Consider the following 26,222-nt stretch of genomic DNA (forward strand, 5'->3'; position numbering starts at 1 on the left):
ATAAGAACAACAAGAGTGGATTAAGATTCTAACCTCAAAACTAGGATCTAACGGTTCAAACTCCAACGATCAAGCTTGGAAGTCTACTCTCTCACTTAAAGCTTCTCCTTCTCCTTCGTAGAGCCTCTCTCTCTAAAAGACAAGATTTTATACAAAATGATATGTTTTTCTCGACAGTCACTGACTTAACCCTCTGTTGGGACACGTGGCATCGGCTGATTAGCTCTACTAAAAAAGGTGACTGACTGACAAGACAAGACCATGACAAAGTGTGCTCAACAAGTTAGACGGCAAGAGCACTCCGGCAAGTGATGATCTCGGCTAAGGGCGAAGCTTCGGCAAGTAGGGTGACAACGACATCGGCTTGGAAGGACAACACTTGACTAAGCTGTGCCACACCTTGGCCTAGATGTGCCACACCTCGGTCTAGGTCATACCATTCCAGGAACAAAATCACTGAGTGCAAGGATCAAGGATCTAGAACGCCTAGATAATAACATCTCGGCCTAGATGATGCACATCTCGGCCTAGGTGACGCGCACCTCGGCCTAGATGGTGACATCTCGGCCAATATGCCAGGGTGAAGATGGAGGTCAACCGAAGGGGTTCCAAGATAGTTCTAAGTGCGGAAAGGTTCCAAGGTGTCTATAGCGATCCCGGGTTTACCCTTGTTGTACAGTGATCCGGACATGTGTCCATGGATGTTGGTAGTTGTTTATCATCTTGTTTGCATCCTCTTTACTTTTTATTTGAGTTATAGGATGTGTTGGGCAGATTTGTTGCAGGTTGGTTGAGTTTAGAAACCAAAACTAGTTGCCCAGATTTTGACCTGTCCGCTCGAGCGGGGGTGTTGCCGCTCGAGCGGGGATTGCACCCATTCAGTATTTTCCTGTGCAGCGTTGTACGCTCGAGCGTGGGATTAGCCGCTCGAGCGGGGTTGTCTGAGTGCCGCTCGAGCGTAGAGTTGGAAGCTCGAGCGGAGGCCTGGTTCTGTACAAATGTTGGGAGAGTGCATCCGGCGCTCGAGCGGAAGTTTGGACGCTCGAGCGGGAGTCTGTGAGTGACGCTCGAGCGGGGTGTTTTACGCCCGAGCGGGAGACTGGGTTTAAGTCCCGAAATTTGTGACTTTTCAAGTCACTTTTTCACTTTCTCTTCTCTCTCCTACTTTTCCAAAAACACCATTGTTGAGCCTCTCACTCTAGAACTCTACCTTCTCTCTAGGTTTTGATCTAGTAGGAGTGATTTGCACATCTTTGGCCTTTACAAAAAAGTTGTTGATCGTCGAGGGCTACTTTTTAATCTGAAAATTTTGGGTTTTGGAGCACGTTGGATTTCACCTTCTTCTCCCTTGGGGCTCCGAATTTGAGGTAGGGATATCCTACTCCTCTCTATGGATTTTGTCTTTAAATTTTGGTATTTTGAGATGTTGGGGTTGGTTTGTGATTTTGTGAAAGTTTGGGGCGTTTGTGTTATTTTACAAAAGTTGGGGTTTTATTCATAATAAACCTAGATGCATGTTGGGCATTGAGAAATGGAATAAATGTTAAGTCATTGATGAAAATGGGACCTAAGGGTTGAAATGTTAATTATGGGAATTGACCTAATTACATTGTTTAATTAATTGGGATAATTAATTGCGCGAAATGAGAACATGAAATGAAATTGTTGAGATTGGGAATATGTGGGGTTAAAGGGTGTAGTTGAACAATTTATCACTCACCGAAATGAAATGTGATTGAATATTGATTTGTGCATTTATTTTCTGTTTAGAAATAACTGCTTTGGGCTATCGGTGGAGGATAGTCGTGATTGTTATAGACAACGCATGATGATTAGGCAAACGAAAACTAATCAATAGGAATGTGTCATGGAATTTGACGGTTGATAGAATACATTAACTGTATGTATTGAATGATTGTATATAGAACCAATGTGTTTGTATACGTTATGTGTAGAGGAGGAGATGGGGGATGTACTCCGCGGTTTAGGGGAAGATGGGGGATGTACCTCTAAACCGGATAGTGTTGGGAGAAGATAGGGGATGAACTCCATAGATACAACTCATATGCTTGTCTAGTAAAGTGAAGATAGAGCTCATATGCTTATCTTTGTGAAGTGTGGATATAGCTTATATGCTTATCTGTGGATATTGTTGTTATACATATCTGTTGTAGAATGTGGATATAGCTTATTTGCTTATCTGAGAATGTGGATATTGTTGTTATACATATTTGTTTAGAATGTGGGTAGAGCTTATATGCCTATCTGTTGAAAAAGGGAAAATGAAAAGTAACTTGGACTTATGAGTCGGTTAACATAAATATGTGAATGTATCAGTGTTGGCCATCTATCAATTGCTAATATTTCAGTCATTGTTCATGGTTGGTTTAGTGTATTTCTACTGGGCTGTGGCTCACCCTATATGGGAATATCATTTTCAGGTGCAGGTAGCATGCCACCTCCAAGGACATAGCTTGGGAGGCGAGAGGCGGGCACATTTTTGTTGATTTACTTTTAATGTATTACATGTAAACTCAAGCCAAGGGCTTAACGTGTGTGAGTTAGTACTCTTTTGTTGTAACCAAGTGTTGACTTGGAAAGCTGTAAGCCCGTAGGGCATTTTGCTCTTGTTGTTAACATGTAATACTTATGTAATAGAATTCTGATGTAATGGAAGAACGTGGAACTTTTACATATCAATGCATGTCTTATTTGATGGCTTTATTGTTATTATTTTGAGGGCGTTACAGTGTCTAGGCTTAAGATGACCTCGGCAACACACCAGGCAAGAACAAAGCATGCAAGCAATACTCAAGCAAAACAAGACAGGATTTGCAAATGCTCATAACAAAACAAGATCATACATAAATGTATGCAAGTATGACTAAGTTGGAGTGAGGGTTGTTACAGATATCATGCTCTTCCTCTTCAGAATCTGAGTCAATCTTCTTTGAGGAAGAATCTGCGAAAGTCTCATCCTTTTTATCGTTCTCCTCAATGAATACAGTGGAAGAAATGAGAAAAACTTATAGGAAAAAATATATAGCAAACAAAAGATACTTAATATTTCTACAAAATTCCATTTACCTCAGACCCCACAATTTCCTTAAAATTGAAATGTTGTTGCTGCTGTTGCTGCCAAAAGTTATAGTCTTTTAGAAACAAGTAAGACATAATCATCTATACGATCATGTATTGTTTGCAAAAAGTGCACATAATTGCTCGTTTGCAACTTGGTTCTAAGTTACATAGACTCAGATATGGTATGTGTCAATGTCGTTAATTTTTAAGTCAAGATATCATTATACAATTAGGTTTACATTTGGTAAATACTTCTTTTATCTTTTAGGAAATTCTTTACATAACAGGTTTTTCACTAGATTTTTTTACTGTTACACACAAAACAATGGGTCTCACTTGTATTTATTAATTTGGACTATTAACTGTGTAAAATAAAAAATAAAAACTTGATAAAAAAAATCCATTTACGTATAGCAGCACTCTAGTAAAAAAATCTGTTTATATAGAGTATTTTCCTAAAATATAGCATTTTATGCATAAAAGTGAAGTGCATACTCATATAGTAAATTTGATTATTTACATGTACTTGTTTCTTGTATGTCTAAGTAGGTGTATTGGACATAAAAATAAAAAGTAAATAAAAATAAAGAAATACAATTTAAAATTTTAAAAAAAATGAATAATATTTAAACTACCGACCTCATTCAAATCACTTCTAGACTCTAAAATTCAAATAAATAATATTTAAACAGAAGTCCTAATCAATGCCTTCAACCTGACCCCTCCCATACGATGGAACAATCTCAAAAAATGACATTGCTACATTTCATTCCCCACCCTTTACTTAATATGAGGAATCAATAGATGACAACAAAATGAAAATATTGGATACGATTATGTTTTAAAATTTGTACGTAATTAAGGAAAAACCAATATTGTTAGAGAATGCTTACCTGGTAAATGATTTGAAATACATAGCTACATATGCCTGCAGTCTTGCAAACATGAGGTTCTTCAAGGGAATTCAAGCTTTTGGACATATTCAGCATATTGCCATCTTCCTCCAATGCTGGAGGCACATAAGTACCCTGCTCTACATCTAAAGCCACACGATCAACCCCATCACCACCAACATCATTGCAATATTGGCAACACCTGTAAATGGAGAATAAAGATGCAAGCCACAAAAAGGAATTGAGCACATATATATGAGTGAAAATGGAAATACTATTAAAAAATCAGCAAAGAACACAAATTTCAAATAAAAAGCAAATATAAAAAAGAGTTAATATATCAATAGCCATCATTCTTATTATCTGTCATGGTTGAAGAATTTTTTCTTATTTTTCCAGGTCCAATGGCTGGGCTACACACTAGCATCCCCCTTACCCATGAACCAGCCCACTCTTGACAAAGGCAGGATTCTTATCATTTATGGGAAAAGACACATATAAACAAAATGAAGGCTAGTTTTTGAGTAGTCCAAAAAGATTAAAAGAATTAAAAATCAGGAGGTTCATTACCACTTGATATCCGTCAAATTCAAATGAAAAATAATAAAGACAAACATATATAGGAAGATCATAATGATAACGTACCCCAAAATATATGGTGACCAACGAAAACGTCCACCTGCAATATCACAAACAAAATAATTAGCAAAATTGACAACGTTTCTTCCTCAAGGTAACCAATTATTTGACATTTTCCATATCATTTCCTTCATGTTTGTGAAGGCTTTCAAAACCATTCAAAATTCTTATACAAAGTTCTCTGAATACTTATATAAGTATATAATACTTTAGTTGTCAATAGCTTGGCATTAACTACACTCCACTTATTTTAGTTTTGTTTCCAGAACACCAAAACAATAGCGGCATTTATAAGCCATCTTAGGCCAGTACTTAATCTCCAAACAGTCATACGATTCTAAGTACAGGCAACAAGCTTAATGGTAGAGCCGAGGGAGCTAGGATTGTGCAGACTATAATAAGAACGTCTTCAGAAGAAAACCAGATCGTTAAGAAAAATGTTATATGTGTTATAGAGATATAGGAGAGAATGCACCATTCTCCCCGATCGGTTGATGGGAGATGGAAAGCCCTTGCGAGATTTAGAGGCCAGAGAGCTGCCTCTGCAGATACCATTCTGCCTCTGCAAATTTTGAGGCCAGAGGCCAGAGAGCTTAACTAATTCCCAATTCATAAATATTTCAGCTACAACTAATAGTGATAATAATCAATTAATGTATCATAAATATTTCATATTTGAATCTGCAATCATATATCCCACAACAATCATATCAATCTACACACAGAATGATATCACCAGGTCCAATTACATCAGACTCCATAATTTTTTAACAATAAATAAATAAATAATTCACCAGCCAATCAATTTCCCTCTCTATCCGTTAACAGTCAATGCATTTACACACGCATAAACATACCAATGTAATATTCGATTTCATTAGCCAATTTCACAATGGGAAAAATTAACAATTAGCAATCAAATTGGGAAAATTAAATAGGAAAACCCATCAACATTGAGCATCAAACTCACAAAACTTAAAATTTTAACTCACAAACTTCAAGATCGCTGCTGCAGAACTCATCGTTGCGACCGAGAAAAGCGAAGAGGCTGGAGTCCCACTGATGTAACAACCCACATTTATGGCTTAGTCATGTTTGCATGCATTTATATGTTTTACCATGTTAAGTTGTTGTAGCAACCCATATTCATGTTGTAGTCATGTTCATGTTCTCTTACATAACTTTGTCTTGCTAAGTTTGCATTCATGAATCTCGTCTTGCTTTGTGTTTTATGTGTTATGTCTAAGTGTTGCCTGCATGCTTTGCCCTTTCCCTGTTATGTTAAGCCGAAGTTATGCCAAGCCTAGGTTATGTTGAGCCTAGGTCACGCCAAGCCTAAGTTATGTTACGCCTAGATCATTCCAAGCCGAGGTCATCTTCAGTCTAGACTTATCTTGGAACCACTTCGTTTGACCTCCACCTTCGCCTTGACATATTGGCCGAGATGTCATTATCTAGGCCGAGGTGTGAATCACCAAGGCCGAGATGTTACCTTTGCACCTGTGTGATCTTGTCCTGGAGTGGTATGACCTAGACCGAGGTGTGGCACATCTAGGCCAAGGTGTGGCACAGCTTAGTCAAGTGTCGTCCTTCCTAGCCGAGGTCATTGTCACCTTAGTTGCCGAAGTCTTGTTGTTAGCCGATGTCATCACTTGCCGGAGTGCCATTTCGAGTAGCTTGTTAGATACACTTTGTCATAGTCTTGTCTTGTCAACCTATCACCTTTTTGAAGAGAACCAACCAGCCGTTGCCACGTGTCCGAGCTGAGAGTTAAGCCAGACGGCAGAGAGAGAAACCCATCATTTGTTCCTATACTTGTTTTGAAGAGTAGAGAGAGAAGCTCTAGAAGAGGGAGAGGAGTTCTTGAGGGAGAGAAGATTTCCAAGCTTGATTCCTAGAGATCGAACCGATAGATCCGTGTTCTAAGGTTAGATTCTTGATCTGCTCATGTTGTTCTTTATGTTTATGTTATTGTATTGCATGATTGAATGTGATTTGTAAGCCATGCATTGTTTTGAAGATCGGTTTTAGAAAGAGAAAATAGCATTCATGTGTTCTTCAAGAAAAGTCATGTTTTGATCTGAAGGCTCATGCCAAGATCCATGTTTTTGTGTTTGTTTTCATATGATTTTCAAGTATGGGTACCCAGGTCCATGTTTTCGAACTCATAGCATGAAATCCCAGATTTTTGTAATAAAGAAGTTATGATTTTAGCATCCATGTTCTTCATGATCTTCATGCTCATGTTCTTCCTGTTCTTCACGGGTGGAAACCCAGATATCCAGACCTCACTTCCCGAGGTGTAGTCGCCGAGATCACTCTCACCTAGACCTCACGCTTAGGCCAAGCATCGTATCTCACCTCGGCCTACCTTGCATGATCACTTACACCTTTAGTTTGTCTTGTGCGCACCTCGGCATGCAGCCACACACCGAGAAGCCTAGGTATCCGCTCCTCGGCCAGGAGGTGTGGGACCTCGGCAAAGACCTGGTTGGTACCCAGCATGTCTTCCTGACATGTAAAACAGTGTTTTGACTTCCGGCATGTTTTCTGAGATCATTTGCATGCATGTGAGACTTGTTTTGAGAAGTGCATTCAGTATGCTTTGCCATGTGTTTGTAGGACTTGGACTTTTGCCTTGATCCCGACGTCCCAAGAACTAATGTGAGTGGTATTTTTAATAAAGTTATGTTATAACATTTTGATAGAGCTTTGCCTTGTTTTGATAAAAGTATTTGTTAAGCATGAATGATATCCCTATTTTATGTATCAAGTATAAACTTTGTTTTGGATGGCAATGTATCAAGTAAGCTTTGTTTTGATGACAATCTTTGAAAGTCCGTACGTGCCAGGGGACTTTAAGCATTTGTGGCACAAGTCCGTATGTGCTAGGGGACTATAAGCATTCGTAGCACACATGTGAAGTCCGTACATGCTAGGGGACTATAAGCATTCGTAGCACACATGTGAAGTCCGTACGTGCAAGGGGACTATAAGCATTTGTAGCACACATGTGAAGTCCGTACGTGCCAGGGGACTCTAAGCTTTTGTGGCACCTTTGTTGTTTTGTCCGGAATGTCATCACTCCATGTTTTAAGATTTGACGTATGTTAAGTAAGTTTGTTTTGAAAGACCAAGGTTCAATTGATGTTTTGTTTCAAGTCAAGCTAAGCTATGTTATGTATGGTTTTGACAATGATATAATACGTATTGTTTTGAAAGATCTCGGGTATCATTCATTTAACTCCTTGGCACGCATCCCGAGAATAATTGCAAACAGAGGCTAATTGGGGCATCGCAGTGGATTTCCGCACATGGCAACTCAAGCATGCATCATCTATCATTCGGAGCAGAGTTGAGGCAGTCCCTGGTTTGCATGCCAATTTATTGCTTTCCTAATTTAATTTGTTAATTAATTAGGGTTTTGTACATATTTGGACTGTAATATTTATTCGGGACTGTATATTATTTATTCGGACCCTTCGCGCGAGGGCAATATTGTAATAAGTGTGTGTGTGTGTGATGTATGTCTTCCAACCCCACGTCTTTCTCCCTTTTATTTACGAAGCTTATGATGGTTAGATTAGGGCATATTTCAATTAGCATACAGTATGATAGTATGTTTGCATTCATTCATCTGTTTTGCATGCACCGGGCTCGGCGCATCATACTAACTGCATTGTATTTTCAATTTCAAGTTGAATACATGTTAGCTGTAGCATTTCATATGCCATGTTTAGAATAGTCGAGCCTGCTATAGTTGCATTTTTGCATGTGCTGCATTAGACATTTCTGTATAGTTAGGATCATGCATGGATTTCTAACCTAGCTTCTGTTTTGGCTTGGAGTACTCGGTAAGTTTTTATGCTTTAGCATCCTTGCATGCGTGTGAGTGACTGCCATGAATAGCATGCTTACCATGAGACTATATGCTTATGTGATATAACTGCCTGAATGCCTGTGGGTGAAGGTTGGGTTATTTGAATTGGAACAATTCATCAATTTTGAGTTTTAAAGCCCACTAGATAGTGGCAAAATCATATTTTTCTAAAGCCTACCCGAGGGTGGCAAATCCACGTCTTAGCCTACTTGCGGGTAGCACCATCAAACCATTTTCAAATAAACAAACATGAAACGTTTTGCTCCAATTCAGGCGACCCGGTCTATACTTGTATGCTGTGCGCATCACATAGTAAACCTAGGCTAAAAAAATTGGAATAAGAACACACAATGTTTTCAAAACTTGATATCATGGTTAGTAGAGGCCGATCATTGATCGGACAAGCAGGGGTGCTCACGAAGTGACCTTCCCCAATCATAGCCAAGTTCCCGAGCCGAGGGAACTTTGGTGATGACGGACACGTGGCCTTAGGCAACGAGTCAGGGTTTCCTAAATTTCCCAAAATAAAATATTTAGGTGGCGACTCTGTATCTGGCAAAGCAGTCCATGTTTGGCACTTCTTTTCAAAAATCTGTTTCTCAAAACGATTTGCCGGATTTGGACTCTTTGGTTCAGATTAAGAACCATGACAATTTGAGAGTCCGAGCTGTAGTAACCCCAAATGAACAGAACGGGACTCGTCCTCCTGGGGCGTTCGGGGACGTCTACAGTTTCTGGCGACTCTGCTGGGGAATTAGAGAACTTGACTCGAGCTCATGATATCTGGTTTTGACTACACTTGTGTGTTTCTTTGCATTGCATTTGCATTGGTGCGCCTAGGACACCGTGTTTGCCATCTGCTATTCCTGAACGGTTTGCCGGAGGCTTGTCTTGTCAAGGCATGACCATAAGGCTGACCGGTTGTGGGCTCTACCAGTATGGGAACACAAACCCCGATTTTACCGGGGCACCCTTTTGACCATTCGACCTAGTGCATATTCGGAATCCATAGTGACCATTCCAAGCTAGGACAGGTTGCTTACCCGATTTAGGTTGTTTGAAACCGCTGCGTGCGTAGTGAAACCCTAGCTCCTGACAAAATAGGATAGGGATACCCTACCCCAACATAGGGGTGTTTTGGCTCTCACTTATCTGTTATGTGTTGTAAGAGTGCGTCTCTACAGGGGAAATGCATGTATCAGTCTATGAGTTTGGGCACCAGGCCTGTGGGCATCAATCAGTGTTTGAGAATCAGTTATCTGCAGGTATCAGAGATTCAGTTTTCGAGGACAGCGATTCAGGGATAATGATTAGTGTTTGAGGACAGTGTGTATTCAGCTTATCGACCGTGTGTACTTATACCATTCACTGAGTATCCAAGCTCACCCTCCCTATGTATATATGTAGGTAACAACCAAGAAGTCGGCTACGCCGAGATGTGTGTTTTGTATGCATGTTATGTCGGCTGTAAGGATGTCGGCAATCCCGAAGATTATGTTCCATGATTTGTAGCTCAAGTGTTTTTGTTTATGTCGGCAATTTTGAAGATTATGTATTTTGAACATGTCGGCTTGGGAAGCCTTTTACCAAGATGTAATATGTATTTTTGTACCTCATTTTATATGTATTCAAGTTTTAAAGCTATGTAAAGATGTATGCCATTCCATTTGACTTATGCACTGCTCTTATGGACCACTTGTATTTTAGATTATTGCTTCCGCGCTTGTGAGCCCCCTATATCTATACTCTGATTGTGTGTGAATTTTGAAAGTTGGCCTTTGGTAATCTCGGATTACTGGCCATCATGGCACCAAACTACTAGGGGCGGTTTGGGGTCGTGACAACTGAGCTCGACGCAGAGGTTAGCCCATGATGCTGCCGTGCCCTAGTGGCAACCCGTGGGCGGTCCAATAGGGGTTGCCGAAAGCTGCCAACGGAGAATGCTTTTCCGCCGCCGCAACAGGCATAGGAGGAGGAGAAGGATATGCAATTGGCTTGGTGGCTTGGTGGCTCTCTTCTCATCGTCGTCTACGCTGAGTGCCTTGGAGTAAGGGGGCTGGATTCCTCTGGATTTTCCATTGAGAAGTAGAACGAAACCCTAAAAAATATAACACTATGTTTGGATTGAGTGATTTGGAGAGAAAAGAAAAGAAATAGAGTGATATGTATTTCTCTTATTTGTTTGGATAACCTAAATAGAGAGAAATGAGAAGAAATGGAAAGAAATTGAGAGAAACTCATTTCTTTTATAAGCCTCATTTTCAATCTTCCCAAAAGTGGAGAGATTGGGAGAGAAAAGAAACCACTATTTTCATAATACCTATTTTGTCCCTATAAAAATAAAAGAAATAAAATGATTAAAAATATAAAAAGGTTATTTGGGTAATATAACATAAAATAATTTCTTTTCTTTTCTCTTAATGAAACCTAACCAAACAAGAATGAGAGAAATCACAATCATTTCTTTTCTTTTCTTTTCTTTTATTACATAAGTAATCACTTCTTTTTTTTTCTCCCCTAAGTTCCCAAACATAGTGCAAATGGAGAGAAAGTGAGTGAGTGAGAGAGAGAGAGAGAGAGAGAGAGAGAGAGAGAGGTTGAGAAAATAGAGATAGAAAAGGAGAGAAAGAAAGGGTCAAACACTTTTATCCCCTAAATATTTTGGTGATAAAATTTTTTTAAAAGCTGGAAATAAATTTTTGACGCTAAAAAAAAAATTATTTTTGGTTCGGTGACTAAATAATTTTAGTAGTTAAAACTTATTTTTTGGCAATTATAAATTCTTTTAATAGTTGAAAATAAATTTTTGACGACTAAACTTTTGATCGCCAAAGATAAAAAGTAAATTTTTATTTTTCATTTGATGACTAAATAATTTTAGTTGCCAAAACTCATTTTTTGGCGACTAAATTTTTTTTTAGTGGCCAATAATCAATATACCCCGATTAAAAAAAAAATTAGTAACTGAAATTTTTTAATATTTTAATCAATTAAAAAAATAATTAAAATATTAAAAAAATTCACTAAAAATTAAAAAAATAAGGATTGAAACTTGAAAAATAGTTTTCAAAAATTGAAACCAAATGAAAAATAGTTGTAGTGTTAACAATTGGCGACCAAATTTTTTTGTCGCAAAAAAATTTCAATTCCCGCCTCCACGTTTCAAATTTCCCTCCCAAACTTTTGGCGACCAAAAGACCAGATTAGTTGCAGAAAAGCTACCTTCGCAGACAAACTTTTTTAGTCACCAAATCTCAATCAACAGCGACTAAAATATTAGTCGCTAAAAGTACTAATTTGGCGACTAATTTTTTTTGGTTGTTGAAAAAAGTTTTTGGCGACCGAATTTTTGGTCGCCAAAGAAAAATAATAATTTTTTTATTTTCCATTCAGCGACTAAATTGTTTTAGTAGGCAAAACTCAATATACGGTAACTAAAACATTTTTGGTCGGGAAAATAAGTTTTTTGCGACTAAAATTTTGGTCGCCAATTCCACAACCAACTTATTTTTGATTTTCCGAGACCAACTTATTTTTTTGTCGCCAAAAGCATACCACTTTCTGCGACCAACTCATTTTTTGGTCGCTAAAATATGACCTTCTGCGACCAACTCATATTTGGTCGGCAAAAATAATGATCATTCGTGACTAATTAGTATTTGATCGCCAAAAGGTAACTTTTAGCTACCAACTTTTATATTGGTCGCGAAAAGTGATCGCTAAAAGTAGAGATTCTTGTAGTGACTGTCTTATATGAATCAAATAAATAAATATTGAAAATCACTCCTTTCCAAGACCTTATCACTTCACCAACGGACGATATCGTATAACACAAAAACACTTCAAAGGCCATCAAATGTGACTCATTGCTCCACTTACAATCGCTGTCGTGCCGGGCCACCACCATACAGGCATTGAATGTGGGCGAATTGTATGGCTAGTTTTTATTTTTATTTTTTTTGTCATTTCAATTTTTATAATTTTTATTAGCATAATTTTGACTGTTAATTTTAAATTTTATATTAATTTGATTCAATTGACACATGTTAGGATTTTTAAAGGAATTAGGTTGTTGAGTTGGTTAAGATTAATTCATCGGATTGAATAAGTTTATAATTTTTTCTTTATTTTATAAAAGAATAGCACATTGCTCGTGTGAATTTTCTATAAATATATATAAACAAATAAATAAACACTAACAATTGTAATCAATTAGAATAAATTTTCAATAAATTATAAATTGAGATTCAAAATTGAAAAAATTAAAATTACAAGAACTAAAATGACACAAAAATCAAAATGTAAAAACTAGTGATATATTTTGTCATTGAAGGCAAAACAAATTAATGCTCTCTATCTAGACTATAAGATGCTGGGAATAACTATTATTTTTTTATTATTTTATTATTTTTTTGAAGTGACGCGTGAGGATGCAAGAATATAATTAATTAACAGGATTAACTCGTTTGGTAAAAATTCTTGCACCTCAAAGGAGTAAGTTGTAATGCCCTCGAAATATAGAACAAGACAGCCATTCATAAGTTCCATAAATATAAATGAAACTTTATATTTTCATACATCAGAGTCTTCTTTACACAAGATATTACATGCAAGCAACAAGGTAAGTGCCCTACGGGCTTACAACTTTCCAAGTTATTAATTGGTTATAACAAAAGAAGTGTTCTAACTCTATATAAAAAAAAAAAAAAAAAGCCCTCGACTTGGGTGTACATTTAACACAAAATATAAATAACGAAGCGGAGTCTTCAACTCCTAAACCTCCCAAACTAAGATCTTGGAGGCGGCATATCACCTGTACCTGAAAAATGATGTCCCAAGTAGGATGAACCAATGCCCAGTAGAGATATGCTAAACAGTATATGAGAATTAACTAAAACATTAACATCCGATAAATGTTTAACACATGTAAACTACGTACATCCTTTCCATAATCAATCAACATTCACATCCACATCTCAATTCATTTCCAGTTATTCATCCGAATCAATACCTTGACATAGTTTATTGATATCTAAACATTTCAAAAGAGACAACAACTCATATTATCAACACTTCAATCATAAACATTATTCATACACTTCCATTATCTTGCCATTTTACGGAACTATGTCCGAGGGAACCGGCACCCAAAGATAGATAAGATTTCGGGACTTTCACCCTAGACACTCCGGCCAACTTATTTATCAATGGAGTCCATCCGCTATCTCCTCCCACACAATAGAGTACATCACCTATCTCCTCCCAAACAAAGATACATATACAATGTATTTAAACACATTGTCATATACAATGACCAGTTTAATCACATATACAATGTTTATATTCAACCGTCATATTCAATGACGTAATTCAGTTGATTAGTTTCAATTTATGTAATCATCATGCAGTTTCTACAACAATCATGGCTATCCTCCACCGATAGCCCAAAACAGATATATCTAAACAGATAAATAAATTTCTCAACAAATAAATTATCATATTTCCATAGGTGAGTGATTTATCCGTCCAACTACACCATTTAATCACGATTTCCTCTAATTTCATAATTTTCAAACCAATTTCATATTTCCATAATGATTTCGTCATTTACACAAATAATGTACATAATTCAATTTAGGGCATTTTCCACCTTTTCTCAAATATTACTCCCAAGGCCAAATTTCACCCATTACACACAAACAACCCCATTTTCATAACCCCACATACATATGGACCCCAACATTAGGAAATCCCTCTTTTATAATTTCAAACTCAACCCTACCTTTACCCAAAATTCTCAACTCCTACCATTTATACAAAATGACCAATATCCATGTTGAAACCCATATAAGAGAGTAGAATATCCCTACCTCAAATGGAGAAGCTCAAAGGAGAAGAAGAGAGAAACTCAAGATGCTCCAAATCCACACTTTTCGGATAAAAGAGAAGCCCTCGCCAAGTTCTAGCTTTTTAACAAAGGAAGTAGGGTAGAAAACCCTTAGAACATGGTGTATTTGTAGAGAGAGAGAGAGAGAGTTTAGAGAGAGAGGCAGCAGGATTTAGGGTTTGAAGTGAAGAAGGAGATGAAAAAGTGATAAAAATCACGCTGCTGCGAACTGATATATATATGGGTCTTGCTCAAGCGAATGAGTGGTCGCTCGAGCGACCAGACTCAAAAGGGCCTCGCTCGAGCGCAAGAAGCGTCGCTCGAGCGAACAATGCAAAGCTTCAGGTCTGTAACGCAGAAGCACGCTCGAGCACAAGAATGCTCGCTCGAGCGAGGAATACAAACCTTCGATCTTACGTAGATGCAGATACACGCTCGAGCGCAACTGTTCTCGCTCGAGCGAAGAGACACACCAAACAAAGCTCGCTCGAGCACAAGAAGCGTCGCTCGAGCAAAGAAGCCAAATCCTGGGCAGCAACCTTTTGTTCCAACTCACAACCAACCTGTTCCAAACTTACCCAACACATCCCACAACTCAAATACAAAGAATAAAATATGGAAATGTGGTATAGACAACAACATAAAACTACGGAACCTAAGTTCGGAATACAATAAATGACGGGGGAAAAATCGAGATTGCTATAACCTCCCCTCCTTAAAGAATTTCGTCCCCGAAATTTTATACAAGTTTCAAAATTACGAATATTCAATTCTCAACATGATTATAATTCAACTTTCACCATCACGACCCACCACCGGTCATTCCAACTTTTCTCAAGAGAACACTTGTTTACAAAATATAGCTCAATATACATTATCAACATGCATTCTTTCAAAATTTCACTAATTTCAGTACACATATTCCACATCCTCATAACATATTCAATGTTAATAATATTTTGCATTTGCAAAACACATTCAACACATACAATACTTCCATAATCCAAAACATATACAATGTTCTTAGAGTTTATCAACAAAATAAAATTTTCAACATATGCTCAAACATTAAAAAGCAGGTCTGGATATTTCTCTCGGACCTCTAATTCACATTCCCAAGTGGCTTTGTCGACGTCGTGATGTTTCCATGATACTTTGACCAAAGGAATTGTCTTGCCTCGCAAGACTTCGTCCCGTCTATCCAAGACCCTTACCGGTCTCTCCTCATACAAAGTATCCTCATCTACCTCTAAGTCGGTCCAATCCAATACATGTGATGGATCTGGCTTATATTTCCAAAACATCCTCATATTTACTAATTCGATGGACAACTGTAATTCACTCCACATAAGCACATAATCACATTAGCACTTACGAATTTCATTTCCGGATAATGACCGTCCCGTGGCGTGTCTAGAGTTCTAGTAAGAAACGACAGTGATCAAGTGCCTTTCTAACAGGACTCCCAGAAACCAATGGACCCGATTAACATCCTAGAAACTAAATCTCATACACACATAGCCACATAAACATGTTATCATATAAGTACATAATATCATACGCAAGTCTCTAACAAGCGAGACAAACCTACTGTGGTACTAACCACTTCCCACGTACCCAAAATATTCAAACTCGGTACGCTCTGATACTAAGTTGTAACGCCCTCGAAATATAAAACATGACAACCATTCATAAGATCCATAAACATAAATCAAACTTTATATTTTCATATATCAGAGTCTTCTTTACACAAGATATTACATGCTAGCAACAAGGTAAGTGCCCTAAGGGCTTACAACTTTCCAAGTTATTACTTGGTTACAACAAAAGAAGAGTTCTAACTCTATACAAAAAAAAGCACTCAGCCTGGGTTTACATTTAACACAAAATATAAATAACAAAGCGGAGTCTTCAACTCCTAAACCTCCCAAACTAAGATCTTGGAGGTGGCATATCACTTGTACCTGAAAAATAATGTCCCAAGTAGGATGAGCCAATGCCCAGTGGAGTTATGGTAAACAGTATATGAGAATTAACTAAAACATTGACATCCGATAAATGTTTAACACATGTAAACTACGTACATCCTTTACATAACCAATCAACATTCGCATCCATATCTCAATTCATTTCCATTTATTCATCCGAATCAATTCGTTGACATAGTTCATTGATTTCTAAACATTTCAAAAGAGACTACAACTCATATTATCAACACTTCAATCATAAACATCATGCATACACTTCCATTATCTTGCCATTTTACGGAACTACGTTCGAGGGAACCGGCACCCAAAGATATATAAGATTTTGGGACTTCCATCCTGGACACTCCGGCTAACGTAATTATCAATGGAGTCCATCCCCTATCTGCTCTTACATAATGGAGTACATCCCCTATCTCCTCCCAAACAAAGATACATATACAATGTATTTAAACACGTTGTCATATACAATGACCAGTTTAATCACATATACAATGTTTATATCCAACTGTCATATTCAATGACGTAATCCAGTTGATTAGTTTCAATTTATCTAATCATCATGCAGTTTCTACAACAATCATGGCTATCCTCTACCGATAGACCAAAACAGATATATCTAAACAGACAAATAAATTTCTCAACAGATAAATTATCATATTTCAATGGGTGAGTGATTTATCAATCCAACTACACCATTTAATCACGATTCCCTCAAATTTCATAATTCTCAAACCAATTTCATATTTCCATAATGATTTCGTCATTTACACAACTAATGTGCATAATTCAATTCAGGGCATTTTCCACATTTTCTCAAATATTACTCACAAGGCCAAATTTCACCCATTACACACAAACAACCCCATTTTCATAACCCCACATACATATGGAACCCATAATTAGGAAATCCTTCTTTTATACTTTCAAAGTCAACCCTAACTTTCCCCGAAATTCTCAACTCCTACCATTTATACAAAATGACCAATATCTATGTTAAAACCCATATAGGAGAGTAGAATATCCCTACCTCAAATGGAGTAGCTCAAAGGAGAAGAAGAGAGAAACTCAAGATGCTTCAAATCCACACTTTTCGGATCAAAGGGAAGCCCTCGCCAAGTTCTAGCTTTTTAACAAAGGAAATAGGGTAGAAAACCTTTAGAACATGGTGTATTTGTAGAGAGAGAGAGAGAGAGTTTAGAAAAAGAGGTAGCCGGATTTAGGGTTTGAAGTGAAGAAAGAGATAAAAAAGTGATAAAAATCACGCTGCTGCGAACTGATATATATGGGTCTCGCTCGAGCGAAGGAGTGGTCGCTCGATTGGCAAGACTCTAAAGGGCCTCGCTCAAGCATAAGAAACGCCGCTCGAGCGAACAATGCAAAGCTTCACGTCTGCAACGTAGAAGCACACTCGAGTGCAAGAATGCTCGCTCGAGAGATGGAACACATAACACAGGGCTAGCTCAAGCGCAATAATGCTCGCTTGAGCGAGGAGTACCAACATTCAGGTCTTACCTAGATGTAGACGCATGCTTGAGCGCAAGAGTTCTCGCTCGAGTGAAGAGACACGTCAGACAAAGCTTGCACAAGCGCAAGAAGCCTCGCTCGAGTAAAGAAGCCAAATCCTGGGCAGCAACCTTTTGTTCCAACTCACAACCATCTTGTTCCAAACTTACCCAACACATTCCACAACTCAAATACAAAGAATAAAAGATGGAAATGAGGTATAGACAACAACATACAACTACGGAACCCAAGTTCAGAATACAATAAATGATGGGGGGAAAACCGGGATTGCTATAACCTCCCCTCCTTAAAGAATTTCGTCCCCGAAATTTTATACAAGTTTCAAAATTGTGAATATTCAATTCTCAACATGATTATAATTCAACTTTCACCATTACGACCCACCACCGGTCATTCCATCTCTTCTCAAGAGAACACTTGTTTACAAAATATAGCTCAATATACATTATGAACATGCATTCTTTCAAAATTCCACTAATTTCAATACACATATTCCACATCCTCATTACATATTCAATGTTAATAATATATTTGCATTTCCAAAACACATTCAACACATACAATACTTCCATAATCCAAAACATATACAATGTTCTTAGAGTTTATCAACAAAATAAAATTTTCAACATATGCTCAAACATTAAAAAACAGGTCCGAATATTTCTCTCAGACCTCTAATTCACATTCCCAAGTGGCTTCCTCGACTCCGTGATGTTTCCACAATACTTTGACCAAAGGAATCGTCTTGCCTCGCAAGACTTGGTCCCGTCTATCCAAGACCCTCACCGATCTCTCCTCATATGAAGTATCCTCATCTACCTCTACGTCGGTCCAATCCAATACATGTGATAGATCTGGCTTATATTTCTGAAGCATCCTCATATTTTCTAATTCGATGGACAACTGTAATTCACTCCACGTAAGCACATAATCACATTAGCACTTATGAATTTCATTTCCGGATAATGACCGTCCCGTGGCGTTGCTAGAGTTCTAGTTAGAAACGACAGTGATCAAGTGCCTTTCCAACAGGACTCCCAGAAACCCATGGACCCGATCAACATCCTAGAAACTAAATCTCATACCCATATAGTCACATAAACATGTTATCATATAAGTACATAATATCATACGTAATTCTCTAACAAGCGAGACAAATCCATTGTGGTACTAACCACTTCCCACGTACCCAAAGTATTCAAACCCGGTACGCTCTGATACTAAGTTGTAATGCCCTCGAAATATAGAACAAGACAACAATTCATAAGATCCATAAACATAAACCAAACTTTATATTTTCTTACATCAGAGTCTTCTTTACACAAGATATTACATGCTAGCAACAAGGTAAGTGCCCTACGGGCTTACAACTTTCCAAGTTATTAATTCGTTACAACAAAAGAAGAGTTCTAACTCTATAAAAAAAAAAAAAAAAAGCCCTCGACTTGGGTGTACATTTAACACAAAATATAAATAACGAAGCGGAGTCTTCAACTCCTAAACCTCCCAAACTAAGATCATGGAGGCGGCATATCACCTGTACCTGAAAAATGATGTCCCAAGTAGGATGAGCCAATGCCCAGTAGAGATATGCTAAACAGTATATGAGAATTAACTAAAACATTGACATCCGATAAATGTTTAACACATGTAAACTACGTACATCCTTTCCATAACCAATCAACATTCACATTCATATATCAATTCATTTCCATTTATTCATCTGAATCAATTCGTTGACATAGTTCATTGATATCTAAATATTTCAAAAGAGACTACAACTCATATTATCAACACTTCAATCATAAACATCATTCATACACTTCCATTATCTTGCCATTTTACAGAACTAGGTCCGACGGAACTGACACCCAAAGATATATAAGATTTCAGGACTTTCACCCTAGACACTCCAGCCAAATTAATTATCAATGGAGTCCATCCCCTTATCTCCTCCAACACAATAAAGTACATCCCATATCTCCTCTCAAACAAAGATACATATACAATGTATTTAAACACGTTGTCATATACAATGATTAGTTTAATCACATATACAATGTTTATATCCAACCGTCATATTCAATAACATAATCCAGTTGATTAGTTTCAATTTATCTATTCATCATGCAGTTTCTACAACAATCATGGCTATCCTCTACCAATAGCCCAAAACAGATATATCTAAACAGATAAATAAATTTCTCAACAGATAAATTATCATGTTTCCATAGGTGAGTGATTTATCAATCCAACTACACCATTTAATCACGATTTCCTCTAATTTCATAATTCTCAAACCAATTTCATATTTCCATAATGATTTCGTTATTTACACAAATAATGTACATAATTCAATTTTGGGCATTTTCCACATTTTCGTAAATATTACTCCCAAGGCCAAATTTCACCCATTACACACAAACAACCCCATTTTCATAACCCCACATACATATGGAACCCAACATTAGGAAATCCCTCTTTTATAATTTGAAACTCAACCCTAACTTTACCCAAAATTCTCAACTCCTACCATTTATACAAAATGACCAATATCCATGGTAAAACCCATATAGGAGAGTAGAGTATCCCTACCTCAAATGGAGAAGCTCAAAGGAGAAGAAGAGAGAAACTCAAGGTGCTCCAAATCCACACTTTCGGATCAAAGGGAAGCCCTCGCCAAGTTTTAGCCTTTTAACAAAGGAAGTAGGGTAGAAAACCTTTAGAACATGGTGTATTTGCAGAGAGAGAGAGAGAGTTTAGAGAGAAAGGCAACCAGATTTAGGGTTTGAAGTGAAGAAGGAGATGAAAAAGTGATGAAAATCATGCTGCTACGAACTGATGGGTCTCGCTCGAACGACCAGACTCAAAAAGGCCTCACTAGATCGCAAGAAGCGTCGCTCGAGCGAACATTGCAAAGCTTCAGGTCTGCAATGCAGAAGCACGCTCAAGCGCAAGAATGCTCACTCGAGCGAAGGAACACATAACACAAGGCTCGCTCGAGCACAATAATGCTTGCTTGAGCGAGAAATACCAACATTCAGGTCTTATATAGATGCAGACGCACGCTCGAGCGCAAGAGTTCTCGCTTGAGAGAAGAGACACACCACACAAAGCTTGCTCAGCGCAAGAAGCCTCGCTCGAGTGCAAAAAGCCTCGCTCCAGCAAGGAAGCCAAATCCTGGGCAGCAACCTTTTGTTCCAACTCACAACCAACCTGTTTCAAACTTACCCAACACATCACACAACTCAAATACAAAGAATAAAAGATGAAAATGAGGTATAGACAACAACATACAACTACGGAACCCAAGTCCGGAATACAATAAATGACGGGAGAAAAATTGGGATCGCTATAACCTCCCCTCCTCAAAGAATTTTGTCCCCAAAATTTTATACAAGTTTCAAAATTGTGAATATCCAATTCTCAACATGATTATAATTCAACTTTCACCATCACGACCCACCACCGGTCATTCCATCTCTTCTCAAGAGAACACTTGTTTACAAATATAGCTCAATATACATTATCAACATGCATTCTTTCAAAATTCCACTAATTTCAATACACATATTCCACATCCTCATAACATATTCAATGTTAATAATATATTTACATTTCCAAAACACATTCAACACATACAATACTTCCATAATCCAAAATATATGTGTTCTTAGAGTTTATCAACAAAATAAAATTTTCAACTTATGCTCAAACATTAACAAGCAGGTTTGGATATTTCTCTCGGACCTCTAATTCACGTTTCCAAGTGGCTTCCTCGACTCCGTGATGTTTCCACAATACTTTGACTAAAGGAATTGTCTTGCCTCGTAAGACTTGGTCCCGTCTATCCAAGACCCTCACCGGTCTCTTCTCATACGAAGCATCCTCATCTACCTCTGTATCGGTCCAATCCAATACATGTGATGGATCCAGCTCATATTTCTGAAGCATACTAACATGGAACACATCATGCACTCCGAACAGTTGTAGCGGCAATGCTAAACAGTAGGCAACCTCCTCAATTCGCTCAAGGATCTCGAAAAGGCCGATAAACTGAGGGGACAACTTCTCACTCTTCCCAGACCTCATCAAATCCCATCGAGGTGATATTTTCAGAAAGACGTGATCACCCACCTCGAACAACAAAGGCCTCCTCCTACGGTCGGCATAACTCTTTTGGCGACTCTAGGCTGTAACCAACCTCTTACGGATAAGTGCTACTTTCTCCATCGTTTCTCACACCAACTCCAGGCCCAACAAAGGTGCATCACCCGCCTCGGCCCAACACACTGGAGATCTACATAGTCAGCCGTACAGGGCCTCAAACGGTGCCTTGCCAATACTCGATTGAAAACTATTATTGTAGGCAAACTCCACTAACGGTAGGTGTCTCTCCCATGACCCCTTAAAGTCAAGGACATAGCCTCAAAGCATATCCTCAAGGATCTGAATAGTGCGCTTGGACTGCCCGTCAGTCTGAGGATGGTAAGCCTTGCTAAAAGTCAATCTAGTGCCCATGGCACTCTGCAAACTCTACCACAACCTAGCAGTAAAACGCGGATCTCTATCTGAGACAATCGACACTGGGACCCCGTGCAACCTCACTATGTCCCGAATATACATGTCGGCAAATTAATCTACCGAATCTTTTACATGCATAGGAATAAAGTGCGCCGACTTAGTCAACCGGTCAACTACCACCCATATGGCATCACTACCCCATTGAGTCCTCGAAAGTCCCACGACAAAATCCATCGTGACCTGCTCCCATTTCCACTCGGCTTTAGGCAAGGGTTGTAACAAACTCGCCGGCCTCTGATGCTCGGTCTTCATTTGCTGACAAGTAAGGCACTTTGACACAAACACCACCACATCTTTCTTCATACCTCTCCACCAAAATTGGCAACTCAGATCACGATACATCTTCGTGCCTCCTGGATGCACCGCAAGGCGTGAATGGTGAAACTCTCGGAGTACTTCATCTTGACAAACTCTGGCACAAACAAACAGTCTTAGTACCTCGCACTCAAGTCGGGATACAAAGTCAAACCCATCTCTACCTTCCCACTAGATATTTTCTTCCGGAGGGATCCTACCTCAAAGTCACCCTTCTGTGCCTCTAACACTCGATTCACAAGCGTAGGTTGTGCAACTACAGAAAACAAGGCCGCAGACTCAACAAACTCACCCAGATGCAAGTCAAACTCACCAAGAGCACCCAACATCTTCTATTCTCGGATAGCAATACAAGCTACATCACTAATGGACTTCCTACTTAGGGCATCGACCACAACATTGGCCTTTCCCGGATGATAATGCAACTCGAAGTCATAATCCTCCATGAACTTCATCCACCTTCTTTGCCTCAAATTCAAGTCCTTCTGTGTAAACAGATATTTTGGACTCTTATGATTCGAGAACACCTCGAATCTCTCACCCCAAAGACAGTACCTCCAAATCTTCAAGGCAAATATCACAGCTGCTAACTCTAGGTCGTGAGTAGGGTAGTTCCTCTCGTGTGTTTTCAGCTGACGTGAGCCATAGGTTACTACTTTCCCCTCTTGCATCAATACACAACCCAAACCCTCTCGTGAGGCATCACAATACACTGCATAACCCGAACCCCTCTCCAGAATAATCAAGACTGGAGCGATGGTAAGTCTAACTTTAAGTTCTTGGAACGAATTTTCACAAGTCTCACTCCACACAAATTTGACCCCTTTCTACGTCAATCTTGTCAAAGGCGAAGCTAGCCTAGAGAAATCCTTTACAAACCAATGGTAATACCCGGCCAACCCCAAGAAGCTACTGATCTCGAAGGCATTCTTAGGTTGTGCCCAATCTCGCACTGTCTCTATCTTGGATGAATCTACAATCACCCCTTCCCCGGATACCACATGGCCTAAGAACTTAACCTCTCTTAGCCAGAACTCACACTTCCTAAATTTAGCGTACAGCTTATGGGCTCTAAGCAACTCAAGCACCACACACAAGTGTTCCGCATGCTCCTCCTCAGAAGGTGAATAAATCAGAATGTCATCCACAAAGACGACTACGAAGCAGTCTAAGAACTCTCGAAAAATCTAGTTCATCAAGTCCATGAACACAGCCGGTGCATTGGTAAGCCCAAAAGGCATCACCAGAAACTCATAATGGCCATACCGCGTACGAAATGCCGCCCTCGGGATATCCTCCTCTCTGACCCTCAACTGATGGTAATCCGATTTCAAGTCTATCTCAGAGAAACAACGGGATCCTTTCAACTGATCAAATAGATCATCTATATGAGGCATAGGGTACTTATTCTTAACCGTAACCTGGTTCAACTTTTGATAATCACTGCAAAGTCTCAAAGCCCCATTTTTCTTTTTAGGAAAGAGGGTCGGTGCTCCCTAAGGCGAGGTACTAGGGTGAATAAAACCCTTATCTAGCAACTCTTGGTGAATCTTCAACTCACTCAACTCGGCTGGGGTAAAACGATACAGTGCCATGGAAATCGGTGATGTGCCAGGCATTAAGTCAGTAGAGAACTCGATCTCTTGATGGGGTGGAAAACTAATAAGATCCTCGGGAAAGACGTCCGAGTACTCATAAACCACTCTTGGCAACTCAGTCCGGGTCTCATCACACTCACTACTCATACAGCTAGCGAGAAGACAACTAAGCTCACTCCGCCCACGCGGATCATACACCGGTGGTAAAACTCTACCAACCTGATCTCCCAAGAAATGAAAACAGTCTTCGCTCAAGGTACATACAGTAATCCTCTGACGGTAGCAATCTATAATAGCCCAGTATGACGATAACAATTCCATACCCAAAATCATATCAAACCCAGACATATCCATCACTACAAAAGAAAATGGAAGCCGACGATCGGTGACCTCTATATCACAGCCCCGGCATCCCTGTTTCAATACCATCTCATCCCCAATAGGTGATACAACACAAATAGCAGATGCTAACTGTGCCAACTCCAACCCCAAAATAGATGCAAATGTAGAAGATATAAAGGAATGGGATGCACCCATATCAATCAACAGATTAGCTACCGAGTTGCAAAACAAAAAGGTACCTCTCACAACAGATGGAGCCGGTACAAGATTTAGCGCTGTAACAGCATACATACGCCCTGTAGGTCTCTGATCTACCTGCTCACCTCTCGGAGCATAAGATTGCTGCACAAACTAAGACGAAGAGGCTCCCTGATTGGCCCTCGAGGCCTGAACTGACTGCGCTGGCTGGTAACTCTGTGTCTGACTTGAACCAGACGCACTAGATGTGCCACCCAACTGCGGGCAAAACCTCTTCAGGTGCCCCGCCTGCCCGCACTGATAACAAGTGAACAGCTGGCCTCTACCCTGACTCTGGCCCTAAGAACGAGCCAAAAATGATTTTGCACGCTGCCCTCCTCCTCTCTGTGGGTAAGCTGGAGACTTGTGGCTCAACTGACCACATTTGTAATAGGTGATGTCTCCCTGACCGCTTCTCCCAGAACTCGAACTAGGTATTGGAAAGGTAGATCTCGAATGCACTCTCTGGGACTGCTGAGGGTTAGAACCCCTCTGCCTCTTACCGTCCCCTTGGCCATCCTAACTCCTCCTAGAGCCCCTTATCCCCTCCTCCTCTGCATGAATAATAGTCTCATGGTGGGCTACAGCCTCCACAAGGTGCCCATAATCCCTAATCATGGAACCAACAACTCTAAATATGAGTCTGGTCCGCAACCTCTTCTCAAACTCCAAACATCTACGCTCCTCAGTCGTCACCAACTCTGGCGCAAACCTAGACAAGCTAGTAAAAGTGGCTTCGAACTCTGCCACTGGGGTATTCAGCTGCACCAACTTGGAGAATTGATCCCTCAACTTCTCCCTTACCATAGCAAGCAAGTACTTGTCCTGGAAAGCTTCAACAAAGGCCTCCTAAGTCCCTCCAATGCGTCCCCGGGCATACTTCCACCACTGACCCGCCTCTCTCTTCAGCTGGAAGGATGCCAAGGTCACTCGCAAGCCCCCGTCTTCAATGCCAAGCATCTCAAACGTCTTCGTCATCTGCTCAAGCCACTCATCAGTCTTCAGTGCCTCTTTAGGATCACCCAAAAATTCATCCGGATTCGATCGGAAGAACTCCCTCTTTAGAAAAGACGGCCTTGCCTCAGCTACTTGGGCCTAGACTTGATTCTCAGCCCTGACAATGTCTATAGATTCCCTTAATGCTCCGACCATTTCGCGAGCTAAGGCACCCATCGCCTGCTGACCAACCGGTTCAGCCACATTGGCTTGATCCACTCCTTCCTCCTGTACCGGAACCTCATCCGATATAGGCAT

At 39.4% G+C, this 26,222-nt stretch overlaps 1 protein-coding gene across 1 annotated transcript; it reads right to left on the reverse strand.

The window, feature by feature from the left end:
• Positions 1-3,286: 3,286 nt before the first annotated feature.
• LOC145796131 (uncharacterized) lies at positions 3,287-26,222 on the reverse strand. Its single transcript, XM_082881147.1, has 4 exons — positions 26,070-26,222; positions 5,606-5,672; positions 4,620-4,653; positions 3,287-4,176 (listed from the first exon to the last, which is right to left on the reverse strand). Exons 1-4 carry the CDS (start codon positions 26,220-26,222, stop codon positions 3,960-3,962), a joined length of 471 nt encoding a protein of 156 aa, XP_082737273.1. The 3' UTR covers positions 3,287-3,959.

This window comes from Camellia sinensis, chromosome 7 (genome assembly GCF_055761805.1).
Source record: "Camellia sinensis isolate YWXY chromosome 7, ASM5576180v1, whole genome shotgun sequence".
Lineage (NCBI taxonomy): Eukaryota > Viridiplantae > Streptophyta > Magnoliopsida > Ericales > Theaceae > Camellia > Camellia sinensis.